The 16,993-nt window shown below is 44.1% G+C and overlaps 1 protein-coding gene across 1 annotated transcript; it reads right to left on the minus strand.

Annotated features, from left to right (window-relative positions):
- Positions 1-318: 318 nt before the first annotated feature.
- On the minus strand, positions 319-7,367 carry trh (thyrotropin-releasing hormone). The gene is made up of 3 exons (XM_072280133.1): positions 7,266-7,367; positions 6,397-6,616; positions 319-1,769 (listed from the first exon to the last, which is right to left on the minus strand). The coding sequence occupies exons 2-3, from the start codon at positions 6,587-6,589 to the stop codon at positions 490-492; spliced, it is 1,473 nt and encodes a 490-aa protein (XP_072136234.1). The 5' UTR covers positions 6,590-6,616; positions 7,266-7,367; the 3' UTR covers positions 319-489.
- Positions 7,368-16,993: the final 9,626 nt, after the last annotated feature.

Genomic DNA, 16,993 nt, shown 5'->3' on the forward strand with positions numbered 1-16,993 from the left:
CCTCTCCGTTTCCCTCAACTACCTCTCCTCTAGCCCTCCACATACCTTTTACTCTGCATTCCATTTCCTCGCAACTTCCTTCGCTCCCTCAGCCTTCCTCCTCACACCTCTTTCCTTTCCTCCTCTCCCTCTCTTGCTCCCTGTCCCTTGGATGAATAATGGAACGTGTGAGGGATATGCTGAGGAATGTGATGGTAAAGCTGTAAACACACATTTCAAACGCATTTTTGCTCGGGACACAGAGTTTTATAAGAATTTAGGGCGCATTCCATATTAATGAAAAAGAAAATTACTTTACAACATTTAAACATCGCAATCTCGTCCTCCAGGTTTTCCGTATGAAACAAATCCGCTCCCGGCTGATGTCCCTTCATGTCAGTATTACTTGTGTCACCAAGTAGTTTGCTGTACTACAAGTTACAGGGTCCTGAAGATCTCAGGGGAAGAATTCTCTGCCGGTCTTCCGGACGCCCCGCCAGGTTGTTGGCCCTAGACATAAACCAGGAACCTCTTGCCTGGGTGTTGTCGCTTCAATAGGGCCGAGGAGGAGGAAGACTTATCCATGCCTCTCGTTCCTTGGGACTGTATTTTCTCTACCGCCAGGTAACCGTCTTCCACCTCCTCACGTTTTCCTGGGTGCTGTCGTTTCTCTACCGCCAGGTAACCGTCTTCCACCTCCTCTCGTTTTCCTGGGTGCTGTCGTTTCTCTACCGCCAGGTTATTGTATTCCACCTCCTCTCGTTTTCCTGGGTGCTGTTGTTTCTCTACCGCTGGGTAACCGTCTTCCACCTCCTCTCGTTTTCCTGGGTGCTGTTGTTTCTCTACCGCCAGGTTATTGTATTCCACCTCCTCTCGTTTTCCTGGGTGCTGTCGTTTCTCTACCGCCAGGTAACCGTCTTCCACCTCCTCTCGTTTTCCTGGGTGCTGTCGTTTCTCTACCGCCAGGTTATTGTATTCCACCTCCTCTCGTTTTCCTGGGTGCTGTTGTTTCTCTACCGCCGGGTAACCGTCTTCCACCTCCTCTCGTTTTCCTGGGTGCTGTTGTTTCTCTACCGCCAGGTTATTGTATTCCACCTCCTCTCGTTTTCCTGGGTGCTGTCGTTTCTCTACCGCCAGGTAACCGTCTTCCACCTCCTCTCGTTTTCCTGGGTGCTGTCGTTTCTCTACCGCCAGGTTATTGTATTCCACCTCCTCTCGTTTTCCTGGGTGCTGTTGTTTCTCTACCGCCAGGTAACCGTCTTCCACCTCCTCTCGTTTTCCTGGGTGCTGTCGTTTCTCTACCGCCAGGTTATTGTATTCCACCTCCTCTCGTTTTCCTGGGTGCTGTTGTTTCTCTACCGCCGGGTAACCGTCTTCCACCTCCTCTCGTTTTCCTGGGTGCTGTTGTTTCTCTACCGCCAGGTTATTGTATTCCACCTCCTCTCGTTTTCCTGGGTGCTGCCGTTTCTCTACCGCCAGGTAACCGTCTTCCACCTCTCGTTTTCCTGGGTGCTGCCGTTTCTCTACCACCGGGTAACCGTATTCCACCTCCTCTCGTTTTCCTGGGTGCTGCCGTTTCTCTACCACCGGGTAACCGTATTCCATCTCCTCTCGTTTTCCTGGGTGCTGTTGTTTCTCTACCACCGGGTAACCGTATTCCACCTCCTCTCGTTTTCCTGGGTGCTGTCGTTTCTCTACCACCGGGTAACCGTCTTCCATCTCCCCTCGTTTTCCTGGGTGCTGTCGTTTCTCGAATTCCATTTGCCGTTGCATGAAGAATCCATCAGTGTCTGAAACGAGTAAGTTTTAGAGCAATATTTTAAAAACTCTGCTGGAGGATTCAACGCGCTGAGCAGCATCTGCGAGGGGGAAGGAACTGTGGATAGAAACATAGAAACATAGAAAATAGGTGCAGGAGTAGGCCATTCGGCCTTTCAAGCCTTCACCACCATTTATTATGATCATGGCTGATCATCCAACTCAGAACTCTGCCCCAGCCTTCCCTCTATACCCCCTGATCCCCGTGGCCACAAGGGCCATATCTAACTCCCTCTTAAATATAGCCAATGAACTGGCCTCAACTGTTTCCTGTGGCAGAGAATTCCACAGATTCACCACTCTCTGTGTGAAGAAGTTTTTTTAATCTTGGTACTAAAAGGCTTCCCCTTTATCCTCAAACTGTGACCCCTCGTTCTGGACATCCCCAACATCGGGAACAATCTTCCTGCATCTAGCCTGTCCAATCCCTTTAGGATTTTATATGTTTCAATCAGATCCCCCCTCAATCTTCTAAATTCCAGCCAGTACAAGCCCAGTTCATCCAGTCTTTCTTCATATGAAAGTCCTGCCATCCCAGGAATCAATTTGGTGAACCTGCTTTGTACTCCCTCTATGGCAAGGATGTCTTTCTTCAGATTACGGGACCAAAACTGCACACAATACTCTAGGTGTGGTCTCACCAAGGCCTTGTACAACTGCAGTAGTACCTCCCTGCTCCTGTACTCGAATCCTCTCGCTATAAATGCCAGCATACCATTCGCCTTTTTCACTGCCTGCTGTACCTGCATGCCCACTTTCAATGACTGGTGTATAGTGACACCCAGGTCTCGTTGCACCTCCCCTTTTCCTAATCGGCCACCATTCAGATAATAATCTCTTTTCCTATTTTTGCCACCAAAGTGGATAACTTCACATTTATCCACATTAAGTTGCATCTGCCATGAATTTGCCCACTCACCCAACCTATCCAAGTCACTCTGCATCCTCTTAGCATCCTCCTCACAGCTAACACTGCCACCCAGCTTCGTGTCATCCGCAAACTTGGAGATGCTGCATTTAATTCCCTCATCCAAGTCATTAATGTATATTGTAAACAACTGGGGTCCCAGCACTGAGCCTTGCGATACCCCACTAGTCACCGCCTGCCATTCTGAAAAGGTCCCGTTTATTCCCACTCTTTGCTTCCTGTCTGCTAACCAATTCTCTATCCACATCAATACCTTACCCCCAATACCATGTGCTTTAAGTTTGCACACTAATCTCTTGTGTGGGACCTTGTCAAAAGCCTTTTGAAAATCCAAATATATCACATCCACTGGTTCTCCCCTATCCACTCTACTAGTTACATCCTCAAAAAATTCTATGAGATTTGTCAGACATGATTTTCCTTTCACAAATCCATGCTGACTTTGTCCGATGATTTCACCACTTTCCAAATGTGCTGTTATCACATCTTTGATAACTGACTCCAGCAGTTTCCCCACCACCTATGTTAGGCTAACCGGTCTATAATTCCCCGGTTTCTCTCTCCCTCTTTTTTTAAAAAGTGGGGTTACATTAGCCACCCTCCAATCCTCAGGAACTAGTCCAGAATCTAACGAGTTTTGAAAAATTATCACTAATGCATCCACTATTTCTTGGGCTACTTCTTTAAGCACTCTGGGATGCAGACCATCTGGCCCTGGGGATTTATCTGCCTTCAATCCCTTCAATTTACCTAACACCACTTCCCTACTAACATGTATTTCACTCAGTTCCTCCATCTCACTGGACCCTCTGTCCCCTACTATTTCTGGAAGATTATTTATGTCCTCCTTAGTGAAGACAGAACCAAAGTAATTATTCAATTGGTCTGCCATGTCCTTGCTCCCCATAATCAATTCACCTGTTTCTGTCTGTAGGGGACCTACATTTGTCTTTACCAGTCTTTTCCTTTTCACATATCTATAAAAGCTTTCACAGTCCGTTTTTATGTTCCCTGCCAGTTTTCTCTCATAATCATTTTTCCCCTTCCTAATTAAGCCCTTTGTCCTCCTCTGCTGAACTCTGAATTTCTACCAGTCCTCAGGTGATCCACTTTCTCTGGCTAATTTGTATGCTTCTTCTTTGGAATTGATACTATCCCTAATTTCTCTTGTCAGCCATGGGTGCACTACCTTCCTTGATTTATTCTTTTGCCAAACTGGGATGAACAATTGTTGTAGTTCATCCATGCAACCTTTAAATGCTTGCCATTGCATATCCACCATCAATCCTTTAAGTGTCATTTGCCAGTCTATCTTAGCTAATTCACGTCTCATACCTTCAAAGTTACCCCTCTTTAAGTTCAGAACCTTTGTTTCTGAATTAATTATGTCACTCTCCATCTTAATGAAGAATTCCACCATATTATGGTCACTCTTACCCAAGGGGCCTCTCACGACAAGATTACTAATTAACCCTTCCTCATTGCTCAAAACCCAGTCCAGAATAGCCTGCTCTCTAGTTGGTTCCTCGACATGTTGGTTCAAAAAACCATCCCGCATACATTCCAAGAAATCCTCTTCCTCAGCACCTTTACCAATTTGGTTCACCCAATCTACATGTAGATGTTGAAAAGGACCCTGCAACGTTCTGGAGCAGCCTTAAATTCCATCCAACACATTCCACTTTGCACACGAGTCAACAAACAAAATGCTGGAAGAACGCTAAGAGTTGGGTAGCATCTATGCTGGGAAATGGACCGTGGACTTCTCGGGTGGAGACTCTTGAGGGACGAGAGACTGCAGACACTCGAATGTGGATCAACTATCTACTGGAGGAACTCAGAAGGTCAGGCAACATCTTTGCAAGGAAACATTTAGGATCCAAACACTTCAATGCTACAGGTCTCTCTCGCATCTTGTCTGTTGCTCCACATTCCAGCGTCTGTAGTTTATTGTGTCTCCGCTTTACATATCAAACCGCCCGCATCGGGAATTGACTGTAAGGAGATTTACTCTGCCATAAATCTTTACCAACTAACAAGGGAGGAAACTTGCTGTGAGTCGTGTCCAGTGTATAATCTCCCCTACACCGACAGAACCAGGCTGGTAGAATGAAGGCCATCAACAGCTGGAATTTTCATACTCCGGTTACAGTTTAATGTCCCCACAACTAATCAGACGCCAGGTGGAATAATGGAACAATTTCCTCGCAAAACAATGATAAATCGGCATTTTTAGCAAAGGAGCAGACAGATCTTTCCGCCCTTGATGTCTCTACCAACCGCAATGCTAAATTCTAGCAAATCTCTTGTGCCTGCTCATGATCAGTATCCCTCCTTTATATTAATATGTCCATCTAACAGCCTCTTAAACGCCGCTATTGTATCTGCTTCCACCACTACCTCTGGCAGCGCATTTTACGCACCAATCAATCTGTGTTTAAAAAAAAACTTGCTCAAACATCCCCTTTACACTTTCTTCCTCTCACAAATGCATGACTTGTAGTATTTCACATTTCTACCATTGGCAAAGATTCTAACTGTATACCCATCTCTGCCTCTCCGAATGTTCTAAACTTCAGTCGGGTCACCCCTCCAGCGCTGGAGAGAAAACAACACATCTCTGTCCAAACTTTCCTTATTGCTCAGGCCTGGTAAACACACGTCCAACTCTTCACACCCTTCCTGCATCGGGACGACCAAAACTGCACACAAGAAGCAGATAACTAATTATTAACGCTATACTAAATAATGACAAAAAAAAACGCTGAAAATCCCCAGCTGTCCCTGAATTATCTGTGGAGAGAGAAATAATTAATGTTTCAGTTTTTGATTCTTACCCGCCACACCCAGCCTTCCCTGTCACCTTGCCGAACTTGTCTCCTTCCCTCTTACACACACAATTCTGATATAGGATCCCTCTCCACCGATGCTGCCTGACCTATTGAGTTCCTCCGGCATTTTCTGGTTATATTTTAAAAAAGTGTCAATATCGGCGCCACCAGCCACTCAGACCGTTGTCAAGGGTCCTCACCCTTGCCCTACAGCCAGCAATCGGTAACGGGGAGAAATGGGTTTTGAAAGGTGTGGGATGAGTGGGAACCAGGGGCAAGAGAGATAGGGTAAACAAATGCTGGGTACCTGAACCTGTGCAGAGGCAATGGGCAGCTCCTATGCCGCATGGTTTGAGAATCTGTGACCCGGTTCGGGTAATTACCAATGGTTCTATCTTTAAAGGCAGCGCCAGCTTTAACCCCCCTAGCACAAGGACTCCGTTAAGGTCCAAGGTCACTGGTGGCCGATTCGGTCCCAATACATTTTTGAAAATAAAAGGACCCCCTGCTTCCGAGAGTCGCCTGCATTCCTGTTAAACCTGCTCCAGCTGATAGTTGGTCTCCGACCCCCACTATCGTCATACAAATTATAGTTACTGGCTTACAATCATTCACTCTCTTTCTCTGTTTTCAAACATTCGTGTCTCATAACCAGGAACACCGAATAAACCTTCAAGTTCGATCCAACTCTCTGTGTGCTACGCGAATTCAACTAAATGCTGGAAACTTAAGAAAACTGGACGTTTTAAAAAATACAGTTCCTTAAATTACCAGCGGGGGGTGGGGGGGGGGGTGGTCGGAACTAATGTCAGGCGGATTGGATATATGATTTATGTGTACCGTGAGCAATCGGTTCTTGCTGCATCTCCATCAGCAAGGAGCGAATCAGAGCAGTCTCGGCTCTTTGAAACCGCTCGTTTTGCGGTTCCGCTGCTCTTTCCAGCAGTTCTTCTGCCGCCGTGCGCTTGTCCGCTCCCCCCGATCTGTTGTGAAGGGTGAGAGAGACCAGCAGTAGGAACCACGTCGACCTCATGACGGTACAAGCGAAAAGCCTCGATCTCTGCGTGAAGGAGAAAAATCGGAGACTGCTTACTACTGCGCCGGCCGGCACCAGAGAGTTTCCAAGTGGAGAGCGGCGCACTACCCGTAGGGCTGAGAGAAGCCCAGTACTGGGTGCGAGCACAAACACACCCATACACATACACAGTCATACACACGCATAATAATTTAGACACACTCACAAAGCCACGTTCACACAGATTTAGCACATCCATATTATTCACACACACACACAAACTTTCACAATGCGCGCACACTCACCTACACAGATCCACATTCACTCACACATTTAAGATGCACTTCCACGCTCACACACATTCACTTACAGAAACGCCCACATTCATTCTCACGTATTTAACACACTCTTACACATCCACACACCTTCACACTTAAACATTTCACATCAACTCATGTTTACAAATACAGATAATCACATAATTCACCCCTTAGATACACCCGTATTCGCATATATAAATAGAGGCACGCTCACATTCACATAGCCGCACACACACACACACACATACACTCTCTCTCTACTTTTGCAACTTAAGCCCAAATATCTATCATTTACCTGCACGTACACCTTCTCCCTCATACGCTAACGTGAGAATATAAATGCGAATGAGACTCATTCTAGTGCTTATTGTTACCTGGCCCGTTTCCGACAGCCCTCGGGTACTCTCACTGTATCAGACTGCAGACTGCTTTGCTCTCAGCTCTACAGTCTTCTTTCCGGCTGAGCCTCTGTGCTGTCAATTTCCTTCTTGAATCAGTTACCTCAGACGATCGAAGGCTCCCATTTATAGCGATTTTGCATTTCTCCTTCCCCCTCTCCCCCAACCGCCCCACCTCCAACGCCCAACTATGCAAAGAAGTCAGTCGTGGGTTGAACGGGTGCCTCTTTTCACCGATCATAAGAAAAAGTTGAGAGCCTCTTATGGAAATGTTTGGACAGAGCTCCTGACGGCGAAAGATGGCATTAAGAAGCACAGCTTACAAATACAGAACAGTGCTTTGGAGTATTAGATAGAGAAATACGCATACACTCAAATAGGAAGAAAAACTAGTACATATATGTGCACAAAACGAAAATCTAGAACAAACGCGTGTGCACAGATAAACAAATACCCGCATATTCTCGGTGAGATTTGCACACATGTTAATACCAAAACAAAGTATATAAAACTCACATAGAGCAACGCAACAAAAGCAGACACTCAGATAAAAGCATTGATTCAAACATAGATAAAACCCACCTACAGTATACATATGTTTACTGTATATACGGTATACATTCTGTAATATACAGATTTTATATATTCTTGCATGTCATATTTATTTAAACCACATTTAGTTCGCTGTAAGTGAGGTTTACTCTGTCCTTGAGAACCTGCTGGCAGGCCTGGTGACTACTCCGTTACAATGGTCCTTACAAGATGTAAAGGAATTAAACAAAGAACTCATATTTCTCTATCACCTTTTGCTACATCAGAATAATCTGCAATGATTCACATCCAAGAGTGATCAGAAGTGTACTAATTCCTATAACTATGTTACATGACAGTTGATTATGGGCAGATGGTCAGAATTACAATGTAAATGAAGGATGGGTGTTGATTGATCTGACCATTAAGGAAACTCAGCAGCTCTTTTTCCAGGCAGTGTATGTGATAATACTGTATAACCACCAGAGAAAGGAGAGACTGCTTAATATCCAGTCACACACCTTCCTCAGTAACACACCACCGTGCCTGGATTATATGTGGAAGGCTTTGGCAAAAAGCTAGAAATTATAGTCTTCAACCATGGCAGGACCACTGTCCATTGACACCTTGAATAAGCAAAATGTAATGGAACATTTAATGGTTAATCTTTTGGATTTTGCTTCAGTTCTATGACTCTGGTTGTTGGATTTACCTGTTCAGTCAGTCATTCAGCATCATGCATCATTCAGAAATCTGATAACCTCATTCATTTATGGTCAGAAAAGTAATAGCAATGCCTATAATGTAAATTAAAGTCACAAAACAGCAAGGCTTGAATACATCGATAATGAGTAGGAAAGCACTCAATTCACTTTGATCACTATTAAATTAGCATTATTTTAAATATGCTATTAGCACATAGATTTTCACCTTAGTCGATCAACAGTATTGCTTCCACTGTTTCATAGTAGACTAAGCAATCAAACAGAACAGAGTGGCCACTTTATTAGGTACACCCGCACGCCTGCTCGTTAATGCAAATATCCAATCAGCCAGTCCTGTGGTAGCTACTCCAATGCATAAAAGTGGGCTGATATGGTCAAGGGGTTCCATTGTTGTTCAGATCAAACATTAGAAAAGGGAAGAAATGTGATCTAGTGACTTCGACCATAGCATGATTGTTGGTGCTAGATGGAGTGGTTTGAGTATCATAGAAACTGCTGATCTCCTGGGAATTACACACACACAAAAATATCTAGAGTTTACAGAGACTGGTGTGAAAAGGAAATCCAGTGAGCGGCAGTTTTGTGGACAAAGATGCCTTGTTAATGAAAGAGGTCAGAGGAGAATGGCCAGACTGGTTCAAGCTGACAGGAAGGCGACAGTAACTGAAATAACCATATATTACCACAGTGGTGTGCAGAAAAGTATCTCTGAACGCAATATGTCAAACCTTGAAGTGGATGGGCTACAGCAACAAAAAAACACACTGGTTCCACTCCTGCACCTAATAAAATAGACACTGAGTGTAATTAATTTGGCCTAGTTATCTTTGCTTGCACATAAAAATGCATTTATTTTGCTACTTTTATACAAATTTTCAGGTTGACAGCCATATTATCAATGAGCATAAGGGTTTTGGGTTCTGCCCAAATCCTTACTGCCTTTGAGAAAATGGTGGTGAGTTGCCTCCTTGAATTGATGTATTCTGTGGGAAGGTCCACCCGCAGCACTGTTGAATAGAGTTACAGGATTTTGATCTACATGACAGGAAATGTACATGCCCTCTTCTTGTTGTTACCATCAGCGAGGAGGTACAGGAGCCTGAAGCCATACACACAATTTTTCAGGAACAGCTTTTTCCCCTCTGCCATCAGATTTGAGAATGGACACTGAACCCATGAACATTTCCTCAGCATTTTCCCCCTCTCTTTTAACAATACTTACACATATATCTATATATATTTATTGCAATGTATAGGTATATGTTATTATGTATTGCAATGCACTGCTGCTGTAAAACAACAAATTTCACGATATATGCCAAGGATATTAAACCTGGTTCTGACGGAACAGTGATGGATTTCCAGTCCCGATAGTGTGTGGCTTGAAGTGGTACTCATGGATTGTGATGCTCCTGTGTATCTTCTCCTCTTGGTGGCTGATATTCTTTCAATCTGGCTCATTACATTTGCTAATGAAATCAGCCTTCTGCTGAGCCACCCTTTAAAATTACTCGCATTGTGAAACCTGGTCAAATAAGAATGGGTGTGAATATTGTAATCTGACTTCAGTAACTAGTGTAGGAAGTCTGATGAATAGGTTAGTCAAGTAATTATGTACATTGCCTTAGATTCTTTCACGATCTGATGCTCTCAGGAGTGGGTAGGCACGGTTTTAACTCTCTTCACAGAGGCCTCTGCCACTGTGCCAATTCCAGAATTGGGTTGGCTAATATTTCACCAACTCCCACACTATTCTTTCCCCCACACTATAGTTTCCCCTTATAAGGTATTCTGACATCCAGAATTGAGTTTGAATCTATAAGACACAACTTTTTTTGTTCTTTGGGGGCTTGTAATTATTGGGTGATTTAGTAATCAAAGAACTCAGTTTAGTTTCAATTTATTTCAATCAAGGCATCTTTAGAATCTATTAAAAGGACACAAAGAATCTTTATGTCATGGTCCGGTCTGTAATGTCTGCGTTCCGGTTCATGGTCCGGTCCATGGACTCCGGACTCCGGGTCTTCTGGCTGTCCCTTGTTTCAGTTCGGCTTAATCATAGGCACCTGATGCTCATCTTGCGGCTGGGAGTATAAGTGGCCCTGGATTCGAGTGTGGGTGCTGGTCAGTATCTCGTCCTTGTCTCCGTGTGGTAAGTCAGGCCGTCTTTGCCATTACCCTGCGGTTGGATCTGTCCCTTCCTGTCCTTGCCTCCGTTTGGGTAAACCAGGCTGTCTTTGCCGTTACCCTGAGGCTGGACTGTTCCCTTCTCTTCCCTTTCCCTTCCTTCTGAAGCCTTGCCTGCAACCTCACCTGTGTCCTCGCTTGTATTGCTGTCAAGTCCTGTATTGCTGTAGGCGGGAGGAGAAGATGGCAGCGCAATGCAGTGTGCGCAGCTCTCCGGTGAAATGATATTGTATCTGTTAAATAGGGGCCGTGGACAATTCTGATTTGATGAAGACAGGTGTGAGAAGCAGAGGAACATCCGGAGAAATTTCTGGAATGCCTGGTTTGCTGCTTTTGTTACTGTGCGATCGAGAATCTCTGAAGGGTAGGCCCCAAAATCCCCAGCTTTGCCTGCTGCTGCTGACCGAGGCTGAGGTCGAAAAGTTCAGATGGAGATGGTGCTCGGTACTCGGTGTTGGAGGGCTGCTCAGAACTTGAAGTTTTCGGACGACTCAGAGTTGGACTGTGGTCAGGCATGGCAGGGAGAGTTTTCTTCCTTCTCCCTTCTGCGTGAGATGTGGGGTTTTCGAGAGACTTTGAACTTTTTTACTGTGCTATGGACTGTTCTTCATCAAGTTATGGTATTGTTGCACTGTTGTAACTATATGTCATAATGATTTGGTTTTGTTAGTTTTTCAGTCTTAGTCTGTCTTGTGTTTTTGTGATATCACACTGGAGGAATATTGTATCATTTCTTAATGCATGCATTACTAAATGACAATAAAAGAGGACTGTGTGTCCTCATATTCTAATCTAATCTAAGTTCTACTGCTGGAGCAAGACCGGAGCCTTGCTGTGTCTAGATTAGGAACTGTCTATCGTTGTTTAGAACTGTCTCTGTGTCCACGCCTTTGCTAGGTAGGTCCAGCCATTTGCTGCTACCTTGAGTTGGGACCTGTCTCTGTGTCCACACCTTCACCAGGTAGGTCTGGCCATTTGCCGCTACCTTGTGTTGGGAACCTTCTCGTCATTTCAGCATTCTGTGTATGAGTCCCGGCCCTACGTCCTGTTCCCAAGGAGGGGTCCGGGCTCTGTGTTCCATGTTCCTGTCTCTCAAGTCCAAGGCTCCGAGCATCCAGTCCTCGCCCAAGGCTCCGAGTGTCCAGTCCTCGCCCAAGGCTCCGAGGTTCCTGTCTTCCAAGGCCAAGTCAAGTCTTCACCTAGTTGCAGTCTGAGCCCGAGTCAAGACCCAGGTTCTGGGTCCTTTCCCAGTCTCTGGCTCGGAGTCCATACCCAAACCTTGAAGAACCTAAACCTCAAAGAACCTAAGCCTCGTCATGTCCTCGCCTAATTCCGGGGTCTGAGCCTGAGTCAACACCCAGGTTCTGCGCCCTTGTCCAGTCTCTGGCTCAGAGTCCAAGCCCAGGCTCCTAGTTCCCAGTTCCTTGTCCTGGCACCGCTTTCTTAGCCAAAGTCCTAGCCCAAGTCTGTGTTCTTGTCCCAGCTCCTAGTCTGTGTCCTGTCCCGTCCCTAACTCTAGTCCAGTCTAGTTCCTAGTACTTCAGTGTCTGTGTCTTGCATTTGGGTCTGCCACCGGTGCCGGACTTTATGACACTTTAAACATAAAACGTTTGAACATGATGCTTTGAATGTTAGTAAACTAAGTATAATAAAAAGAAAATTTTAATGCAAACAGCCGATAAATCACTGTGAAACTTGATGCTGTTTGTTGTTTGAAAGCTTCTCGATATTGGGTGTCAGACTTGTTGATGCCAAGAGCAAGACATTATCCAGATGGGCATCAGTCAATCTTGTTCTCCAATGGTTCTTGGTGTGTTTCATTTTTGAAAATAACTGCTCACACAGATAAGTGCTGCCAAACAATGATGCCATCTTTTTTTGCATGATCCACTAAGTTAGGGTCTCGTAATGTCGCCTGATATTTGCCACCTTCTTCACAGCAACATTTTCTAGGCAAATGAGACAAACTGGTTTCTCAGCTTGCTCGAGGAAGAAGAAATCTAGTGCCCAAGTGTCTTGGAAATTTCAGGACTCAGTGTCTACCTTCCTGCGTTTTGCATCCATTGTCATTGGAATTTTTTTCTTTGATTTTATTTCGAAATGCGAGTCATTCAAAAAATATTGTAGCACATGTAAATACCTGGATATTTAGCATGGATTTCTTGTTAAAACACAGTGATGCTGTTTCTGTTTACAAATTTGAATGATCCCATCTGAAAACCTGCGACAGTACAGAGAGTATCTAATTCATATTAATAAGGTAGTCTGCCTTCCCGTCATTTGTATATACTAATGATTGGTTGAAACAAAACAGAACCTGGGGCCAGTGTAACAAGATGCCATGCATGTCCATCAGTGTGGTCCCATGAAACACTCAGAATAAGGAAAAATCGCTGCGGGCCGGATAAGCATAGTATCCCAAATTTTGCCCATGGGCCGTAGGTTGCCTACCCCTGATATAGATGTTTTAAGCCTGGGCAATTGACAAGGTTTATGTACTTTACGGAAATGTGCAAAACCTTGTCAAAGGCTCAGGCATTAAAAAATGGCCACTTAAACTTTCAATTAAGTTTCTGCTTTTGACAAGTGACGTTAATCATTACTCCGTCTCTGACTTCATAAGCAGCAAGAGCAGCTAACTGGAAGCCAAGACTCCTGATCTACCCATGCATTAAGTATGTGCTGTTACCAGCTGTACCCGATTCAAGTCATCGTGGAGTTACCGTGTTCTTTGACCAGAAGGACTGAGTCAAACAACTTCTGGCAGCCATATCCTCCTCCCTGCTATAATCTCATAAACAATAATCCTGTTCTTCTGCAAAGAGTACTATCCATTAGAGTGAATTGTAGATGGCAGCCTCACTTATCTTTGAATCAGTGACGGATTTCATAAAGGAGGTATTTAGGATTCAGTTTATTTGTGTTCTATTTTCTATACTACATAAGGTTATAGAGAAGGTGAAAGTCTTGTTTATTTCCCACTAATTTAATAGTTTCATTCAACACCTGTACTGTAAAAAGGAAACTTAGGACAAGTTTAATGTTCTATGGAAAATTCTGCTGGATAAAGCATGTTTAGTTAGAACCCTGATGGTTTGAGCTGCACAATCTTTTTTAACTTCTATCCACTTTGAAGAAACATTCTACTATCGGCTTGATGGAGGTGTACAAGTTGATAAGAGATATAGATTGAGTGGACTGCCAGAGATGTTTTCCCAGGGCAGAAATACCTAATACTAGGGGATATAATTTTAAGATGATTGGAGGAAAGTATAGTTGGGATGTCAGGGATATGTTCTTTACACAGAGAGTGGGGAGTGCATGGAATGCCTTGTCAAGGGTGGTGGTAGAAGCAGTTACATTAGTGACATTTAAGAAACTCTTAAATAGGCACAGGGTTATAGGAAACTAGATGGTTATATAGGAGGGAAGGGTTAGATTGGTCTCAGAGTAGGTTAAAAGTTTGGCTCAATATCATGAGTCAAAGGGCCTGTACTGTGCTGTAATGTTCTATGTTCTATGTTCACCATCAATGTCTATATTTCCAGTGATTTAAGGAATGTTATAAACCTAAAGAATATTTCACGGAGGTATGAGGGACTGCAGAGGGTTTTATCCAGAGTATAACAAACGAACCGCTGGAAAACTTGGCAGATCAGGCAGCATGACTTTTTAGTTTGAAACCTTGCATCAGAACAGAAGGGTATTCCACGGAGCATTTGTGGCTTTTACACTGACAGTGTGACTTTGGTTTATGGACCTGGAGTCAGTTAACGTACTGAACTACTACTTGGTCACATGTATCTCTTTCATTAGCCTCTGCTATACTTGGAGTAAGCTTTGCGTTAGACCCTATCTTTCTTGATGTTCCCCTAACCCATGTGTCGACTGGAGAATTTCACCCTGTAGAATATCTAGAGTTCTAACTTGACTTTGGAACCATGGTAGTTGGTCTGGTTCCCACATAACCATTTGGTTGTAGGACACTCTGCAAGTCCTAGTTCTGGATTTCCACTGAAGTTGCACTGTTGTTAGACATGTTTCTGGTACGATGATGCATAGTTGCAGTGGCCACTCTATGTCCATAAAATGGTGCAAATGTTTGGCTTACACGTTTGTATTATGATTGCAAGACCCTGTTGGATATTAATAATACAAAATACCTTAAGTCCAGTTCATTAGTGAGACCGATGGCAGAGGAGCTGCTTGGCTTTGGCCATTGCATGGACCAGGTCCCCCAGGCCCTGATGTTGTGACATCACCTGTTACAGCCACCCAGAGGAGAAGGTGTCAGAAGCAGAGTACACTGGATTCCATGCTAGGTTAAAAAGCCAACATCTGCAGGCCAGCTCTGCAACTTTTACCCCCAGAAAAACAAACTGGATGACCGACTACCTACTCGATCTATACCTCTTATCAACTTGTACACCTCCATCAAGCTAGTAGTAGAATGCATCTTCAAAGTGTATAGAGGTTACCAAGGATTGTGCAGCTCAAGCTGTCAGGGTTCTAACTAGACATGCTTTATCCAGCGGAATTTTCCATAAAATATCAAACTTGCCCTAAGTTTCCTATTTACAGTACAGATGTTGAATGAAACTGTTAAATTAGTGGGAAATAAACTGGGCTTTCACTTTCTGTATAACCTCGTGTAACAGGGAAAACAGAATAAAAACTGTCTCCTAAGTACCTTCTTGGTGAAATCCCTCACTGGTTCAAAGATGAGTGAGGGTGCCAGCTATATTCCTTCTCATGGATAGTACTCTCTGCAGAAGAACAGGGTTACCGTTTATGAGATTATAACAGGGAGGAAGATATGACTCCCTGAAGTTGTTTGATTCAGTTCTGCTGTGCAAAGGATCCAGTAACTCCATGATGCCTTGAATCAGGTGCAGCTGGGAATAGTTAATGCATATTTAGATTGTGTGCTTATCCTTATTGAAACATGGTTCAAGGACATCAACCTATGGACCATCAATCTCCAGAACACTTAGGCTATTATTATTTAGTGACTGTAAAATGCTTTATCATTACCATATGTGCTGTGTGTAGTTGTTGGTACTGTGGTTTGCACCAAGAGGAACAAAGTTTCTTTTAGCTGTATACATGTTGAATGGCAATAAAGTAGAACTTTTGTGGATGGACTGCACTGGAGCCATGCAATCTTTGGTCACTGATGGAACTGTCTCTTGATCCCCACTTTCTAAGATGCCTCGGGTTAATTTCAGTTCCCAGCTGCCCATGGAGAAATTTCACAATGTGGCTTAATCCTCTCCTAAAAACATATCAAGAAGGTACTTCTGCAGACTAAATCAGCCCAGCAACGGGGCCAGCTGAATCCACAGCACTCAGACTATGCATGTCCCTGCACACCAAGTGTAGGCCCAGTCATCCACCAGGTTGACTTCTCCCAATGGATACTGGCAACATTTTTTCATCAGACTCTGAGTCTGATCTCTTTCTGGACATTATGACTACTTTGACCCTGAAAACTTGCTTTGATTCACTGAAGAAGTGTCCAGGCCCTTTGAGCTGGGAGAGTACGTCTACAGAGAGAACACTGGCCCCTCACTATAGCCAGTGAATTGTCTGCCTTTGGTAGAAGCAAAACACCTTTTCCTGTAAAGTTAGATAATGATTCACAGGTAGGCAAATGAAGTTACTCGTAGAGAAACACACACAAAACACAGGAAAAACTGAGCAGGTCAGGCAGCATCTATGGAGAGGAATAAACAGTTTACATTTTGGGCAGAGACCTTTCATTGGAACTGAAAAGGAAGGGGTAAGTAGCCAGATTCAGCAGGTGGGGCGGGGGGATGAAGTGAGAAGCTGGGCGGTGATAGCTGGAAAAGGCAAAGGGCTGAAGACCTGACCTGTGGAGTTCCTTTACCATTTTGTGTGTTTCTCTAGGTTTGCAGCATCTGCAAAATCTCTTGCGTTTACTTTTCCAAAAGATAGTTGAAGTCTTTTCCTTCACCAGCTACTGGCGGATGCATTATCCTATTGGAGATCAAGCCTGCTCTGCCAACTGTCCTCGCAAAACATTAACCAGTTTTCCTATGTCCTCCTTGGGCATATATACACCAAATCCTATACAGATCCACTCTGGCATAAGGATACTGGGTCAGTCAACAAAGACTCACAGTAAACCAAGTATAGGCTGTGTGGCAAATGGCCCTTCACACATCTCTGTTCTATGCTAATATAGCTGTCCAGGCATCAGGAGACCAATACTGTATATAATCAGTGGCTACTTTATTA

The sequence above is a fragment of the Mobula birostris genome, chromosome 16 (genome assembly GCF_030028105.1).
Source record: "Mobula birostris isolate sMobBir1 chromosome 16, sMobBir1.hap1, whole genome shotgun sequence".
In the NCBI taxonomy this organism is placed as follows: domain Eukaryota; kingdom Metazoa; phylum Chordata; class Chondrichthyes; order Myliobatiformes; family Myliobatidae; genus Mobula; species Mobula birostris.

What these genes read in the sequence shown, in the direction of transcription:
- trh (XM_072280133.1), bottom strand. Translation starts at nt 6,589, where the DNA reads ATGAGGTCGACGTGGTTCCTACTGCTGGTCTCTCTCACCCTTCACAAC. An exon ending in GCAAGAACCGATTGCTCACG is followed by an intron (nt 1,770 to 6,396) that starts GTACACATAAAT and finishes TACTCGTTTCAG; the next exon opens with ACACTGATGGATTCTTCATG.